The sequence below is a fragment of the Pteropus vampyrus genome, unplaced genomic scaffold, assembly GCF_000151845.1.
Source record: "Pteropus vampyrus isolate Shadow unplaced genomic scaffold, Pvam_2.0 Scaffold399, whole genome shotgun sequence".
NCBI lineage: Eukaryota > Metazoa > Chordata > Mammalia > Chiroptera > Pteropodidae > Pteropus > Pteropus vampyrus.
The window spans coordinates 950,061-967,155 of NW_011889180.1; the positions used below are offsets into that span (position 1 = coordinate 950,061).

The window sequence follows — 17,095 nt, forward strand, 5'->3', positions numbered from 1 at the left end:
GTTTACAATATGCATCTCTGAGTAAGATTTTATTAGCGGTTAAAAAGATTATGCTTCTTTTAAGAAGAGTTCGCAATGCGCTGGACTTACCGCTCTGAGAATCCTTCCAACTCTGGACTGCAGGGTGCGGAGTCCCGCCCCGGCCCAGCTCCGTGTGGTGAGGGGCCCCTGCAGGCTTCCCGGGTCTTTCCTCACCTTCGCCCTCAGCAGATCTACAAGAGACTTCCACCAAACGCTCAGTCCGGGCTGCCCCAGGACTCTGATCAAGGGGTACTCCTTCGCATGAGAGCAGGGAGTGGCGCCCCCCGGGGGCAGCCGGATCAGTGTTTTCCTCCTGCCCCTGCAGGGGAGCAAGCCGGGGTGGCCCCTGCCCTGCAGTAAGCGAACTGGCCACCAGAGGCAGCAGCAGCAGGCCGAGGCTGGCTGCCAATGACTCCTAATGGCTTCTCCCCGCCCAAGTGCAGGTCTCAGAGTCCCGGACTCGCAGGCCCGACGTCCCTGTTCTTCCTCACACGGAGGCCAAAACAGTCCCAGAGCAAGGAGGCGCGCGCCCAAGGCCGGCGGAGGAGTGAAGGGTGGCCGCGGAAGGCCGCCCCGCGCTCCCCACGCCGCGCGCCGGCAGCGCAGGGCGGGTGGGATCCCGAGCCTCGCGGCCACCCGCGCTGGGAGCACGTGGGCTCCGGTCTGTCCGGCCAGAGCCCGACAGCAGACACGCGGAAGAACGCCTTACCGTGGCGGGCTGAAGGGAAGCGGCGGGCAGCGGCGCCGCGCCGCCGTGCAGCGGAGGAGGGCTTCCTGGAGGCTGGGCTCGGGCTGAGCGTGGGTGGGATCTCGGTGGCCCTGAGGGGGTGGGGGCCACCCTTCAGGATCACAGGAGCCAACGGGGAGGGAAGAAGCGGGGCGGCAGCCTGCGCGCGGCACTGCTCGCGAGCAGTGTGAGGGGAAGCTGGAGCAGGAGGAAGGCTCGGGCCGCGGGCAGCCGGAGAGCAGGCGGAGAACCCAGAACTCCACAGAGTGGGCTTGGCCCCGGGACTTGAGCCCGGGGAGTCCTGGGAGCTGTGAGGTTTGCTGAGACCACGTGGTCTGTGGTGCATATGGCGCCTGAGAGCTGGGGAAGAGGCCGAGAAGGCCGAGGTTCGCCCATCTTAAGATTCTCCAGCACTTGGCCTGTGGAAGTGGCCTGCCTTCTACAACGTTCAATTGAATTGAATGAACTGTGTAAGGGGAAGGGCGTTCTCAGTTCCTTGTTAGAAGATAGACAAATGGTGTTGAGGTCTGGGACGAATGGGGACTTCAGGGGCTGAGCCCAGAAGCCTCTTCTCAGAACTTCGGGCCCCATCGCAAGGAGAAGAGGGCCGCCAGCCCAGGGGGAGCTGTGCTGCACTTCTTTTCCCCACCCCATAAGATGACATTGAGCCCTGCCTCCACCCCCCATAAACCTTCCCAGACCCGCCCTGCTTTGGCCCTCTCACCAGGATCTGATCTGCGGGGTGCCCTGGGGCACCCATGTTTTCCTGTAAGCCTCGATTTCTCCTCCTAACCTGGACAAGGCCGGACCAGATGTCCTCTGAGGGCCCTTCCAGTGTGACAAGCTAGGGTGGAGGTGTTCTATGCTGTAGGGACAGAACACACTGACTCAGAATGAGGGAGAAACACTTGATTTCACTCTAGCTCTTCCTGGTCCATGGCTCCAGTTTAGAAATTAAGTGCTTTTGTGAGGGGATTGGGGTTTCCAGTACTACGGCTCCTTTTTGTCCCCACAGGCCTCCAATGGACCCAGGGAGCTGAGTGATGGGGCCACAGGACTTCATAGGGCTTTGCAGGCGTCTGCCTTCTCCTCGTGTACTTGGGATTTTGACAGAAGGACCTGTCCTTGAGAATGACAAACCTACAGAGAAAGAGAAATCCCTCATGAACCATCCAGGAGGAAAGGACCTTGAGTCCTGGGACAAACCTCCCCACCCCCACCCTGAGCTGACCAGGAGCCTGAGACTCTGAAAGGCCAAGGTCACACAAAACATTGGTGGCAGATCTGGGACATCAGGTTCTCTCCTCAGTAACGATTAATCCTTCTAGAGCCCTGTCCTAGGTCTTAACACAGCAGAAACTGCCAGACCATGCTGGGTACCAGAACTGCAGGACTTCCTGTCCTCATCACCCCTGATTGCCACATCTAGAAAACAGCTAAAGGCTGTTCATGAATCAGGAGGGTTGGAGTGAGCTGTGGCCTTCTGACCTCTTCTCTGACTTGGTTAAGTGACATCAGCTACAGATTTACTGCGTAACCAGGGAGAGTGCCATCTACCTTTGGACCTCACTTTCTCTAACTAAATGGTCCTGGACCCCATGGCCTGGGACATTTTGGGGTCTCAGTGCATAGTCTGGAGCTTTCCAGAAGAGCAGGGCCAGAAGGTCAGAGGGAAGAAGGGCCTTGCTCTCTCTTCTGTCCTAGGGCTCCAGGGCCTGCCTCCATACATGCTTGACTCCCAGAAGCCTGGGGATGAGGGAGAGAAGGACTTATACAGTGGCATCTCGGGGACATTCTGCTGAAATCCTAGACCACGTCATTGGGTTTCTGACAGGAGTGGTTCCTTTGAATTACTCAAGATGGCAATGCCAGCCAACATTGATAACTCAAGCTACAGAGAACACAGGGGAAGGTATGTCTGGGGTGGGGAGGTGGCCTCTGTCTCTATGTGTCTATGTGTATAGGAGTCTGTGTATGTCTATAGGATGGTCTATGTGTACCTGTTGTGTCTGTGGGAGAGAAGTTTGGGGGCTTCCTGTGTGTGTGTGTCTGCTTTAATTTTCATTCCTTGGAGTACTACCAAAACTGAACGTCTTACTTTACTTTTTTTTTTTTTTAGTATCTTTTAAACATTTTTTTAAAGCTGCATGCTAGTGTCATTAGCTGGGTATTGTTAGACCTTTTATCTTTCTCTTAATGGTAAGACTTCTTTGCATATTAGATATTACACTTTCATATCACAAATTTTACAAAGGTATTTCCACTTTTTGTGCTTTATCTTTTAAGCTTACTTGGGATTACTTAAAACAAAACCATAAATACTTAATTTTGAAAAGTAGATTTATCAATATATTTCCTTATGGTTGGTTTCTAGCTTTTATCTTATGCTTATAGATAGGTTTTCTCTATTTCATGAAAATAGTAAAAAAGAAAACATTTTACTTTTAAAGGAAATCTTTATTGTTTTTCTTCTCTACAAAAATGATGCATGCTTGTTGCCAAAAATGGAAGGGAAATAAATTAATTTAGATAGAGTGAATATCTTCAGTTGTTTTCCTACCCAAGAACGAGTTTCCTCTTCCTCCCCACTTATTTTTCTTTTGTGGCCCTCAGTGGACATTTATAATTTTTCCATATAGATCCTGCATAATAATTAAGTTTATTCCTAGAAAATCTACTTTTCTTAATGGTGTTGGGAATGGGATATTTTCTTTCATTATATTTTCAAATTGGCTGTTGACGTCAAACTTCATTTTTGAATGTTACTTTTTAATTGGTCATCATTCCTGATTTAAAATTGAATAAAATGAAAATCATTTGTTCCCATGTGAAGACTCTGCCATATTCATTTTTCTGAGTTTTCCATCAGGGTGAATCTGATTTTGTTCAGCATTAACCTTGAGCTTTCTACATCCTTCTCAGGATTTTCCTTCACTATGGACACTCTGATGCTGACTGAGTTGGAAGCTAAATCTGAAGGCTTTCCCGCACACATTACACACATATGGTTTCTTCCACGTATGGACAGTTTGATGTATAATACAGTCAGAACTATAGCTGAAGCCTTTGCCACACTCCCCACATCTGAAAGGTTTATCCCCAGTGTGGCTTCTCTGATGCCGAATTAAGTGAGCATTAACATGGAAGGCTTTTCCACACTCCTTACACTGAAAGGGTTTCTCTCCTGTATGAATTCTCTGATGTACAATATAGTCAGAACTACAGCCAAATGCTTTCTCACATTCCATACATTTGAAAGGTTTCTCCCCGGTGTGTATTCGCTGATGCCTAGTTAGTTTGGCATTGATACTGAAGGCTTTCCCACATTCCTTACATTGATAAGGTTTTTCTCCAGTATGGATTCGGTGATGATCGAGTAGGTTTCTTTTAGAAGTAAAGCATTTTGCACACTCATTACATTCAAAGGGTTTCTCCCCAGTGTGAATCCTCCGATGCTGCATTAGTTTTGCATTGACATTGAAGGCCTTTCCACACTCATTACACTCATAGGGCTTCTCCCCAGTATGGATTCTCAGATGCTGCCGAAGCTGGGAGTTACATCTGAAGGCTTTCCCACATTCGTTACACACATAGGGCTTCTCACCCGTGTGGATTCTCTGGTGTTGGATTAACTTCCCTTTGACACTAAAGGCTTTTCCACATTCAGTACATGCATAAGGTTTCTCTCCGGTATGGATTCTCTGATGCTGAATGAGTTTTGTATTACTACTGAAGGCTTTCCCACACTCATTACATTGATAAGGCTTCTCTCCAGTGTGGATGCTCTGATGCTGCCTGAGCTGGGAGCTGCACCTGAAGCCTTTCCCACAATCATTACATTCATAAGGTTTCTCTCCAGTGTGAATCCTCTGGTGTTGAATTAATTTTGCATTAACATTGAAAGCTTTCCCACAGTCATTACACTCATAAGGTTTCTCCCCAGTGTGAACTCTCTGATGTGTGATATATGCAGAACTGCAGCTGAAGCCATTTCCACACTCCTTGCACTGATAGGGCTTCTCTCCTGTATGGATTTTTTGATGCCTGCTTAGACTCCCATTAACACTGAAAGCTTTCCCACACACCTTACACTGATAGGGTTTTTCCCCACTGTGTATTGTCTGATGTGTGATGTAATGGGAACTGTAGCTGAAGCTTTTCCCACACTCCACACATTTGAAGGGTTTCTCTCCACTATGAAGTCTTTGATGCCAGATTAATTTTGCATTAACACTAAAGGCTTTACCACATTCCTTACACTGATAGGGCTTCTCCCCATGGTAGCTATCTTGATGTTGATTAAGTTGAGTATTACACCTAAACGTTTCCACTAATTCTTCACATTCAGGTCTTTCCCTGGAATTACTTATTTCATGATGAATAAGTTTTGTGTCAAAGCTCAAGGCTTTCTTCAATCCTGTATACTCAGGAGGCTGCTCTCCAGTGGAGATGATGGTATGATACTGATTCCAATCTGGACTCTGACTGAAGAAACACTCCTCTATGGTGCTTGTGTTGTCTTTCACTGTTCCATCAATGACACTGTTTTCTTTCTTCATACTTCCTACTGAGTGGACTTCCCACTGTTCTTTTTCTAGAACACAGGCTTCTGAAAAGTCTGTTTCCTGGGAAAAGTCACCATGAAGTACAAATGATGAATTGTATTTTTCCTCATATGTTTCCTTTGTCGTATTATTCTCAGTCTGGATATCAATATCTACTATAAGAAATAAAACATAAAATGTCATGTAATAACCATGTTAGGAAAAAAAAAAGAGAAAACTATTAGAAAGAATAAGGGATCACAGTAATCAAAGGGCTCTTTAAAATCACCAGACTAGGTCAAAAAATCTAAGGTTCATCCATAAGTGGAATTATATGTAGCTGGTAAGAAAATAAATCCATATATGCCAACAAGAAAAGATGCTCAAGATACACTGTTACATGGAAAAACAAGTTGAGAAATGATATGTACAATAGATTCTATTTGTGTAAAGGAAAATAAATAAGGGCTGACATATACATTTGTATATGCCTAGAAAACCTCTGGAAGAATGCACAAGAGAAAGCAAACTAGCACAGTAAGTTGGTAGATTTCTTCCCCGCACTTTATATACCTTCAGACTGTTTTGAGCATGTGCCAATGTTATAAGTTTTAAAGTAATGATTTTAAGAGATTGCCAGTCTCTACACCAATAACCAATAACATGAAGGCTAAAGGTGACAGCAGTGGAACAAAATTCTAGGTCTTATCCACCAAATGAGCATTCTTTCCATCACCATACTTTACTACACTCTGAGTTTTTTTCTCAGTTATCCTTATGTTGCTAAGTCCCTTGCTAATAAAAATGGAAATTGCTTAAGAAGGAAAAGGTACAGGATCCAACAACATGTGGCAACACTGGGGATGGCAAGTGTTAGCAGCACCAGGAAGCAAAAAGGAAAGAATTTTGTTTCCTTCCTTAAAACTTAAACCCTAGGCTTTCCAAAATTTCTCCTCTCATCTTTTTCTCTACTTCAGAAAGGCTTTGTTTAGGCTCATTTGATCCCTTTGATCCAATCTCTTCCCACCTCTTCTAGAACACTGCTGCATTCTCCTTGCCTTTCCTTTTACCTCTTCCCTCAATCCTAAAATTGGTCATCCCCTAAAATTCTTTCTATAAATGGATTAAACTTTTATAATCCCTATAGTCCCAATAGAGCTACTGATCTCTGCATTTGTTCCCAAATTTTCAAAATTGGGCCAAAAATGCTACCTTTATTTTGATCTTTCATCTCTTTTCAACCAGATGTAAATAGCCTCCTACCCCAGTACCTCATTATGATCACCCCCAAAAAACCCAAATGACCTGGTTTTCCCTAGCAAGCATTTTCTAAATACTGATATTTTTTCTAAATATTGATCTTTTCCTGATTATAAAAATAATATCCATCTATAGTATCAGAAACTTACACAAAAGAAAATTCAATTATGTGAAATACAATCACCTAACAATAACTACTGCTGATCTGAAGTATCTCTTCCCCAATCATTTTCCTTCCAATCATTTTTTCTCAAAACATTTTAAGAAATGAACTTTTTCTTCCTTCACATTAACAATGATTTTCCAATATCTTTAAATATCCTGTAAGAATATATTTTAAAATTGCTAAATAATGCTCTATCCTACAGAGGTACCTTAATTTTTCACGTTTTATTGAGAAATAATTGACATACATCACTGTATAAGTTTAAGGTGTACAGTATGATGGTTTGATTTACGTATATATAGGTTCAACTAACATCCACCTTCTCGTCTGGATACAATATTAAAAAAGGAAAAAAGGAAAAAAAATTCCCTTGTGATGAAAACTCTCAAGATTTATTCTCTTAATAACTTTACTATATATTGTACAGCAGTGTTAGGTATAGTTATCATGTACATTTCACCCCCTAATACTTATTTATCTTATAACTGGAAGTTTGTACCTTTTGAGAGGTACCTTAATTTAACCATTCTATGTCAATAATTCACATTGCCAGTATTATAAAACATTATGACAAACTTTTGTGCACATGTATTGTCTATTATCTCTGATTACTTTATTAGGATATAGCCATAAAAGGGACTTTCCCAGTTATCAAGTACAAGCTTTTAAAAGGCTTTTGCTATGTACTGCTGAAGTACTTTCTAGAAAGACTAATGATTCACATTCACCTCTTGTTTTGCTGTACTCTTGCCAATACTTCCTATAATTTAATTGTTTTCAATATGATAGGTGAAACATCTCATTATTTTAATTTTTATTTCACTGGTTTCTACTGAGGGTGAACATTTTTAACAATGATTAAAATACATAATTCTTATGTGGATCAACAACTTACATTCTTTGCTAATTTTTTTACACTAGCTACCTTCCATTTACCAAATTCTGTGGTGTGGCAGATGTTATTGGTAACTTAACCAATATACATTTTTCCTTTCTTCCTTACTAGCGCATTCTCCATTTTTTAATGAGGTAGCTATAAAAACTACAGCTAAAAACTCTCTTGCAGTGGAGATGGCTATTTGATACAGTGCTGTCACCTCCAAAAAAACAAAAATAATAAAAACTATATCATTGAGCACATTCTATAAACCAGGCACGTGATATATGTTATCTCATTTAATTTGTTAGCTCATTTAATCCTTAACCCGTAAGACTAGTAATATTATCTAGTTTTATTATTAATATTCCATTATCAGGGATGAAAACATCGACTCTTGGAGAACTAAATAACTGACCTGCTCAAAGTCACACAACTAGGAAGTAGCAGAGTCGGCAATGGACCTTAGAAAGTCTGCTTCAAAAACTGTAACTCTGGGCCTCATGGGAAATGGGAAGTCATCTGGCAGCTACTCTGCTCGAGCCAATTTTAACCACCAGGCTATTTTGCCTTTCTGTGTAAAAAGAATGTTAATTATGTATCCTCTGCATTAAATGGACAATGCTTAGAAAAACAGCAATAACCCCCGAAAATTACTTAATTCAATCATTCTTTTCTGCAAAAGGTAGAATTCCAAAGTTAGGATTTTAAAAAGTTAGAATGAGGCATTTCAAAAATGATGTTCTTGAAATTAGAAATAGACTGTGAAAATAGAAAAGTCTCTACTGTACCTATTTCTACAAATCATCAAAATTTATTTCACTCTGTACAGCTGGTCAAGAAATGTGGTATGCTTATATGTTGCTAAAGTCGACTTTATTTCTACAGAATTAAACTTTCCATCCTAATGGGCAATATGTGCCTCCCTTACCAGTCCGGAGGTCTGGGGGGCCTGTGCCTGTTCCAGCAGCCAGTGGAGATGGGCCCTCCAGCTCACTTCTTTCCTCCAGTTGTGAGATCACAGCAGGTTTGAGAAGTGGAAATCCTGTTTTGGGTAAAAAAAAATAGGAGAGAAGGATGAATAACCTCCCACAGGTGAGTTCCTAAGCCTATTCTCAGATTGTCTCAGAATGAAGAAGAAAGGTAAGAACCCAACAGTGTCCGTGCATAAGGACTAGGAAGGGGGTACTTGAAAGGAGACCTCATGCAGAGCAAACAGAGATTCTGCCCAAAGGGATACCATTTTTTGATGCTGGCCTGAGATAGTCAGAGAACACTAACACCCTTGGAAAGACCTAAGATGCAGAAAGGGTGAGGAGGGGAAAGGAAGTTACTTTTTCCACACTGTGTCCAAAATACAGCCGGCCTCTACAAGGTGGATCAAGAGTACACACTAGCCCCAACGAAGTCTTATATTGGCCCAAAAAAGACGTGGGGTTTGCCCTTCCCAGACCTCTGGGTCTCAGGGATTAAGAATCTCATCCCCTGCTGTTCCCACTCAGTAAAGGATTACCGGAGACCCCACCTACAGAGGAAAGGAAAAGGAACCCAGGAAACCCCAAACAGCAGAGTCTGGGTCCCAGGGTGCAGGCCTTACCCAGTGAGGCCACATTCCCATAATTCTCCAGCATCACATCCCTGTACAGGGCCCTCTGTGCAGGGGACAGGCCATCCCATTCCGTCGGGGTGAAGTACACGGCCACGTCCTCGAAGGTCACCGACTTCTGAAACAACAGGTTCCTGCTGCCCTAGGGCCAATTCCATGGCTCAGGCCCTAAGTGAGGGGCAGAGGGCAGTATAAGGGCTTGGGGAGGGAGCGTGTGAAGAGCACAAAATTAACAACGAGGGGAAAGAGTTGAGAAAAACACCTGGAAAGTAAACCAAGGAATATGTGACTTCTCTCACAGCAAAGAAAACTCATGCCATTTTTTTATATGTATAAAAGATAACATCAGTTGAGATGAAAGAAAAAAAAAATGACCATAACCAAGTTCCCCTAAAGCAACTCCATTCTTTCAGTTACGCCACCCGTCACCAGTGGACACAGCTCAAGACCAACTCACCAGCATTCCCCTGACCACCAGCATTCTCATTTCATCCCCTGGAGGACTTGGCTTTTCCATCCTGCTCCCTGTGCCTAAATTCAGTCCTGAGCTGCTCCTCGCACCCTGCCCTCAGCTGCAAACCTCAAGCCACCCTCAAATGACAGCTATGGCCTCCATCTCATCCAGACCCATCTGCAGCCTGATTCCTGTCACTGACTCACCTGTAAAAGGCTGTGCAGCCTCTGCTCCAGCATCACCAGCAAAGGAAGCTCAGTGCTGCCCAGATCAGCTTGGGGACTCGAGGGTCAGGGGGTATAGTTAACAGTTGATTCTGCTTCCAGCTGGGTCTTGCTGAAAACCCAACGCTTTTTTGTTACTCCTTCCTATTCGAGCCTCATCCTTTACAACCTCATCCAAGAACTCACTGTTTCTCCAAGGTTTGGACAAGGGAGCTCAGCTTCCCTGTTAGCTAGCTACGTGGCCACCCTTTTGGCTGCTCTTTGCATCACTAAGCCATGCAGTCAGCAGAGACTTGCCACTCAGGGCTGATGCTGCACGCTGCTCTCAGGCCCAACTCCCCCTGCCGGGCAGCTGCAAACTCTGCTGCTCTGTCCACCCACCTCAGCCTTCTCTAACCACCTTGAGGTTGCACCAGCAAGAATTTGCCCTCAATGCCTCTCTGCCAGGATCTGTCTTGCTTGACGCCTCTGTCCTTCACTCAGCAACGACTGTAGTCCATCCTCTGGGTGTTCTATGAATCTCTCGCCAAGTAATTTATCTACACAAAATTAAATGCCTTCACTGCCTGCTACTGCTACCCTTTATCCCAGTAAGTTGGTGCCTCCTCTTGAATTTGAACCTCAGCTGGTGTCACCTACCACCACTGTGCAGGAAACCTCAGCTAGAACCCTGGGGATTCATTCTTGAGTCCTCCCTCTCCCTTACCCCAAAATCCTTACTCTGACTCTAGGTCTTAAAATTTTTCTTAAGCATTACTTGAACTGGATTCCCCCGTTTTTAACAACTACTTTCCTTGATGAAGCCTATATTACCTGCACCAGAGAGTTCTTCTGATCTCCTTACTTTTGAATATCCCCTGAAAATCATTCTCTATACAGCTGTCACAAATCTGACCATGCTAATTTCACTGGTTCTATACATGTCATAAGGCTGGGCAGTTAAGAATCACATAATGACTGTGTGACCTTGAGCAAGTCACTCTATTCCCCTTTGCCTTCATGTTTTTTTGTCATGGAATGAGCACAGCACAGCATCTATCTCAGAAGGCAGTTGTCAGGACTGAGCAATCCATGCAAAGTGCTTGGCATAGTGCCTGCAGCATAGGACGCCTCAAATAATGTCACTGGAGGTACTGTGACAATGATTATTCCCAACCTGTAGTCCATGGAGGTCCACGGATGAGCTTCCAGGGGTCTATGAAGTCCCTGAAACTGTATGAAAATTTTGGTTTGCATGTTTATTTTTCTGGGGGAAAGGGTCCAGAGCTCTTATCAGAGACTTTAACTTTGAGCCACTGCACCCCGAGCCCTGAAAGCCTCTCGGGGACACATGAGGCATCCTGCCCCACAGGACCTTCAGTCTTTTCTCCTCCCTTAAGCCCACTCCTCTCATCTTCCCCTTCCCCACGAATGAGAGGCAGAGCCATCCTTTATGTTGATCTGGTTCCTCTTCACCTACACCCCGGTCCCTGGAATCCCAGTTCTCTTCTGCCTTCCATCCACATCCACGCACAGAGCACCCTACATGGGCCGCTTCCACGTCTATTCCCCCGAGCCCTCTGCTGGAGGAGCTCCTACGCCAGAGGAGCAAAGAATCTCAGTGCGCTGCAGACCACGGTCTGGCCTTTGGACACGCTCTCCTGCCGCTTCTGTCCCTTCACATCACCCTCTTCCCACAAGTTCCAGTCTGGCACACAGAAACATGGAGGCACTCTCCAGCTATCATCGCAAGGCTCACCAGCTTCCCGTCTCAGTTTCTTCAATTTGAAACTACCAGAGGAAGAGCTGAAGGACTCACAGCTCACCTGGGGCCAGGCTGTCAAGAGCATGGCTGCCATCACCTGGTCCCTCTCTCAGAGAAGGGCTGGAGCTGAGGAAAAACACAGAGACAAGTGTGAAGCAAGACACTCCTACCAGGAACAATACAGCCCCTCACAGAAGATCTAAGATGCAGGTAGCCTATGACCAGATAGGGAGTGCAAGCAGGGGTTACTGTAGGAAAAAGGGGGTGATCTGCTCACTAGTTCAGTGCCAGGACTCCTCCCAGTCACGACACTGATGCTCACTACCAGGAACTCTAGGATTTTACAATTCTGACACACATCAGACACACACGAGTGAACATAAAATGTACACAGAGCATAAATAATAATAAAACAAAGACTCAGTGATTCAGCTCAAGAGGCAGAACATTACCAAGATCTTTGAAGTATTTCTTTCTCTAACCCAGTACCATCCTCGACTACACTGCAAGAGAAGACAGGCTGGAGAAGCTGCAGCCCCAGCACCGAGGCCTCAGAGTCAGTGAGCTCAGGGAGGTAGCAATTGGAGAAGGGGATAGTTGCTCCCCAATAGCCTGCCTGTTCCCTCACACAGCTGAGTGTCCTCAAGAGTCCTAATGTCTCTATAGAGACCTTGGGAGGTCAGCCTTCCGCATGGCTCAGACTTACCTCGAGGAACCTGGGCTGCAAATGAGGTACTAGGCTGCCTCCTCCAACTTTCCAACCTCCTGAGAGCAAAGAAGCTAAGGCCTCAGCTTCCTGAGGGGATCACTTCGGCATGTAGGCCCCCGTGGCCCAGCGCCTCTTGTTCACATTCAAAAACACACCGACTGGTTGTTTTCTGATTTTCATTGCTCCTAAAGTCAGTCTTAAAAATTTACTTTCTTAAACTTCATCTATGTCTTCCAGGATTTCAACTTTAGTGCAGCTGTAGAAAATACTCTTCGTTTCCTCCGTATCTAGAGCTACTTTGCTTTTCCCACTTCTTCTTTTGAACATATGTGCTCTTTTCCCCTTGGTTAGTGTTATGGACTGTGTTCCCTTCAAATTCATATGCTAAAGCCCTAACTCCCCCATGTGACTATATTTGGAGATAAGACCTATAGAGGTAACAAGGTTAAATGAAGTCATAAGGGTGGGAATAGGGCCAGTGTACTTTAGAAGAAAAGGAAGAGACGCCAGAGCTCTCCATCTCCGCCATGTGAGGACACAGTGATAAGGCAGCTGTCTGCAACTCTAGAAGAGAGCCTTGGCCCAGAACGAAATTGGCCAACACCTCGATCTCGGACTTCCAGTCCCCAGAACTGTGGGAAATAAGTTTCTGTTGTTTAAGCCACCCAGTCTGTGGTATTTTGTTATGACATCCCAAATAGACTATTATAATAAAGTAAGGCTGAGCAGTGGTTTATCTATTTTAATGTTGTTTTATTTTCAAACAACCAGTTTTATTTAGAATAGTTTTTTTTCTATTTGTTTTTAATTCATTAAGTTCTGATTTTAGTTTGTCTCTTTAGCTCTGTGAGAGACATCTTATACACCAACCCTCATCTCACTTAGTCCAGTTCCAGAAGCTTTGATCAGCTTTGCACAGGTGCAACCTCTGCAAGAATCTACACCAGATGCCTGGCTCCTGCTGTAGGGCTTCTCTGGTGTCCTGTGTAGGACACATGCAGACACCTGTGGACACCTGCTGGACCCCGAAGAGCAGGAGAGCTGACGCCTGTGGTGCCACCCTTGACCAACAGGGGACAGAGGTCAATGGAAAAATGTTTTCCCCTGTAATTCCCCAGATGAGATTCCAAGGCTCCTCCAAGATCCTTCAAGATAGAGCACCATGCGGAAGGTGCTTGACTGCAGAAGGGCCAGACTGACAAGCGTCCTGTACTGGCTCCCCTTCCTTCTCTGTCTCACCCCACTTCTATTTCACTCTGTCCCTGGGACTACATTCCCAAATAAATTACCTGCACACAAACCTTTGTCCTATGTTCTGCTTTTGGAGGAAGCTAGACAATAAAAGGCTTTTTCCTACCTTCTTAAGGTTGCATGATTTATTCATTTATTTTCATACTTTCTTATCTGGCAATTAAACCTAGAAGGCCAGAAATTTTCCTTTAAATACACTATTAGCCACATTCCAGAAGTTTTTTGTTGTTGTTGTTGTTGTTTTTAATAGTTCATGTTTTAATTACTATCTCATAGCTAGTCAGCAACTGTCTTTTGTCTCTGACCAAAGAATTGTTTAGGATAGTACGTTGTTAATTTCTTCTCTATTTAGAATTTATGGCTTTACTGACTGGTAGTTAAAGAACCTGATCTATTTACTTCCGCTTTCTAGACTTTTGAGGATTTTTTAAGGCTGCAGTATTCATTTAAAAAATAGTCTATGGATATTTAAAAACTTATTCTATGATGGAAGCACATATAATTCTATTTGAATCTAATATATCAACTCAGCCAATTTTATTACATAGATTTTTCTCTGTAATCCATGATTAATTTTACCTCATTAAGCTGAGATAGCCAGTAAAAAGGGAACTCTCACAAAACATTGAGCCCATAGGTTTCATGAGCAAATCTTTTCAAACCTTTTAGAAATGAATAATTCCAATACTATTTAAACTGTAGCAGAGAACAGCAAAATAAGATTCCCAGTCCTTGCGATGATGCCAGTGTTAGATGGAACAAGGGTCTCAAGGTCTGGGCGGTTCTTACTAAATGCTATTCTTGCCTGTTGTTAAGATATAGCACAGTATTTTGCAGATGCAGCTGTAACTGGATGAGCTTGACAAGGGAACCCATCTGGATAAGTTTAGCCAACTGCAAAGAAAAATATCAACATGTAATTGACCAAACTGTATATAAGCAAGGGCTAACCCTCCCTTCCAGGAGACAATGCTTTGGATGTAAATCCCCCGTCTCCTTTACTTGCTGCAGGTAAGTGAAACTACCTAACCACCACCACATCTCATTTTTTAATAAAACACCCCGAGCAGCAGACCTCATGCATTCATAACAGCAGCACAATACTGATACAAAAACCACAGGCCAGTCTCATTTATGAACACTGATGGAAAAATCCCAATAAGGAATGGACTCCAGTAGTCCATTCAAGCGACATACCATGACTAAGAGGGATCATCCCATGAATGCAAGTAAAGCTTAATGTTAGGACACAAATTAGTATACTTTTCCACATAAATAAATCAAAGAGAGATAAACATACTCCCTATCTCAACAGATGCCAAAGGCGTTTGTTAAAATTTGACATTCATGCCTAAATTTAAACATTTATACCCTAGAGAAACTCTATGTAGGAGATATGTACAAAGTCAATCATTATCAGCAGTACTTTAACAGCCAAAAACCAGAAACAACTCACATGTTCACTGAGAATATACATAAGCTGTCATACAGTTTTTACAACGGAACATTCCAAGCAGCAAAAATGAATGACTCAAAGCTACACGTAACATGGATAAATTTAGGAACATAATATTGAGTGATGCAAGTCCCAGATAACTATAGACATAAAGCTCAAAAACAAACACATTGTTTATAGATACAAGTATATGTGATATTACTTTTAATATTACAATGATTAACACGAAATTCAAGACAGTTGTTACCTGTAGGGGTGGGAAGCTTGGAGCTGAGCTGGGGAGGAACACACAGACAGCTGCAGCCGTCCCACGTTCTCCTTAATGAGGTGGTGTGTTCATCGGTTCTAATTTTACTGCTATGCGTCTTACCTGCCACGCTAGATGCAGTCTTCTGTGTGTGTGAATGACATTTTAAAAATATGTATTTATCTCTATGATATGGAGTGATTTCCAGAGTATACTGTTAAATAAAAAAAAGCTAAGTGCAAAAAGTAGTGTGCTACCTTTGCGTAAGAAAACATGGGAATATAAGAAAATATACGTGTATCTGGTCATTTGTTCAAAAACAAACAGAAGGATAAAGCAGAAACTAAGGAGAATGGATGCCTCATGTGTGGGTGGGGAAGTGGGTGAAAGGAACCCAGGAATGTAAACAGGATGGAAGGAAAAGAGGGAAGCAGGGAGTGACACTTCTGAGTGTGCCTTTCACTCTGACTTTCATAATCACAGTAATGTTTCATGTATCCAAGTAAATATATATAAGTACATATAAAATCAACCAGCCAGGATGGGATGGGGGCGATGACCCAATAAGGAACACAAACAACAGCAAATGTTACAATTTAATAACACAACCACACTGACGTGGTGGGAAAGAAAAGAACTATGTAACTGGAAAACAGTATTTTAACATGCTTCTCTCTAAAACTACAATGCTATAAAGACCTGTAACCAAATGCTGTCCTTTAGTTAGTGATAATGGAAAAAAAAATAAAATGGAATAAACATTAAGAGTCACTTAAAATAGAGTCAGGCAGCAATTTAGGAAGTGGGGCCTATGCACATCTTGTGCCTCAGTTCTCAGAGCTGCTATTAGGTTGCTAAGCTGTTGCTAAACTGAGCTCAAAGCCAAGCCAGGAACATCCTAGAACTGTTACATGGGCATATATGGACTTTACTTCCTTCCTTAGTAGTTTTCACTTCCCTCCTTCGCATACTGGAATTAACCACTCCATGTTAACTTAACCAGCCATCCCTCAATTGCATACATTATATTTTGTAGTTTTCGTCTTTATAAACCCTGCCTTTCTTTGTTCTCTCCAGAGTTCAATTTGGGTTGTTAACTGAATATGCAGCTCTCTTGGATTCAAATCCTTTAAGATCCCAAATAAACTTGTCTTAGAGCCTCAGATCTTTATTGGTCGACATTAGTAACCTTGCTTTTCACGAAGGTATGAATTAGCAATCGGAATTACCGTATGTGTATTCTAGAACTGAGTAAATCAGTAATTCTATTGTAGATATCACTCCTGGGTCACTGTCATCCCACAGCCGGAGAGTAGGGCCCAGTTACCTTTTGGAACTGACACCGCTGCAGAAGACAAAGCCGGGCTTCTTTTCCTCTCAGGTGGATGGGAGGGGCTCTGCCTTTTCTGCTCTCCCACTGGTCCGATTCACGACCCTGCGTCAGAAGCCAGGGGTCATACAAGCAAACTATGCTCGGTAAAAGCCCTTGCACAACCTCAACATATCAAAAGACTCGTGAAATCACCTCATTCCACCCTCTGGCTGCTTCGGTTCACCTTTCCACGAGGCTAGTAACATCTTCCCCGAACAAAGTGTTCGGGGCTTCGTGCCTGTGACAGTAACACAGGCTTTGCTTTCCACGGGCCAGACGTATTGGGCCACCAAGTCCAAAGTGGGAGTCGAGGCGGGACCGCCGCCCTGCTCCCTCCACTGGGCGAGGGAATCCCAGCTGCACCCCGGGTGAAGGTGCATCCCTAAGGCGCCCAGAGCCTCGAGGCCAGGGCACCGCCCCGCCTCCCGCAGCCCCAC

At 43.9% G+C, this 17,095-nt stretch overlaps 1 protein-coding gene across 1 annotated transcript; it reads right to left on the reverse strand.

The window, feature by feature from the left end:
* Positions 1-3,685: 3,685 nt before the first annotated feature.
* Positions 3,686-17,095, reverse strand: ZNF23 (zinc finger protein 23). Its single transcript, XM_023523651.1, is given in 6 exon segments — positions 3,686-3,929; positions 3,931-5,468; positions 8,527-8,640; positions 9,193-9,319; positions 11,685-11,749; positions 16,614-17,095. Coding segments are annotated over 5 exon segments (1,869 nt in total). The 5' UTR covers positions 11,718-11,749; positions 16,614-17,095; the 3' UTR covers positions 3,686-3,872.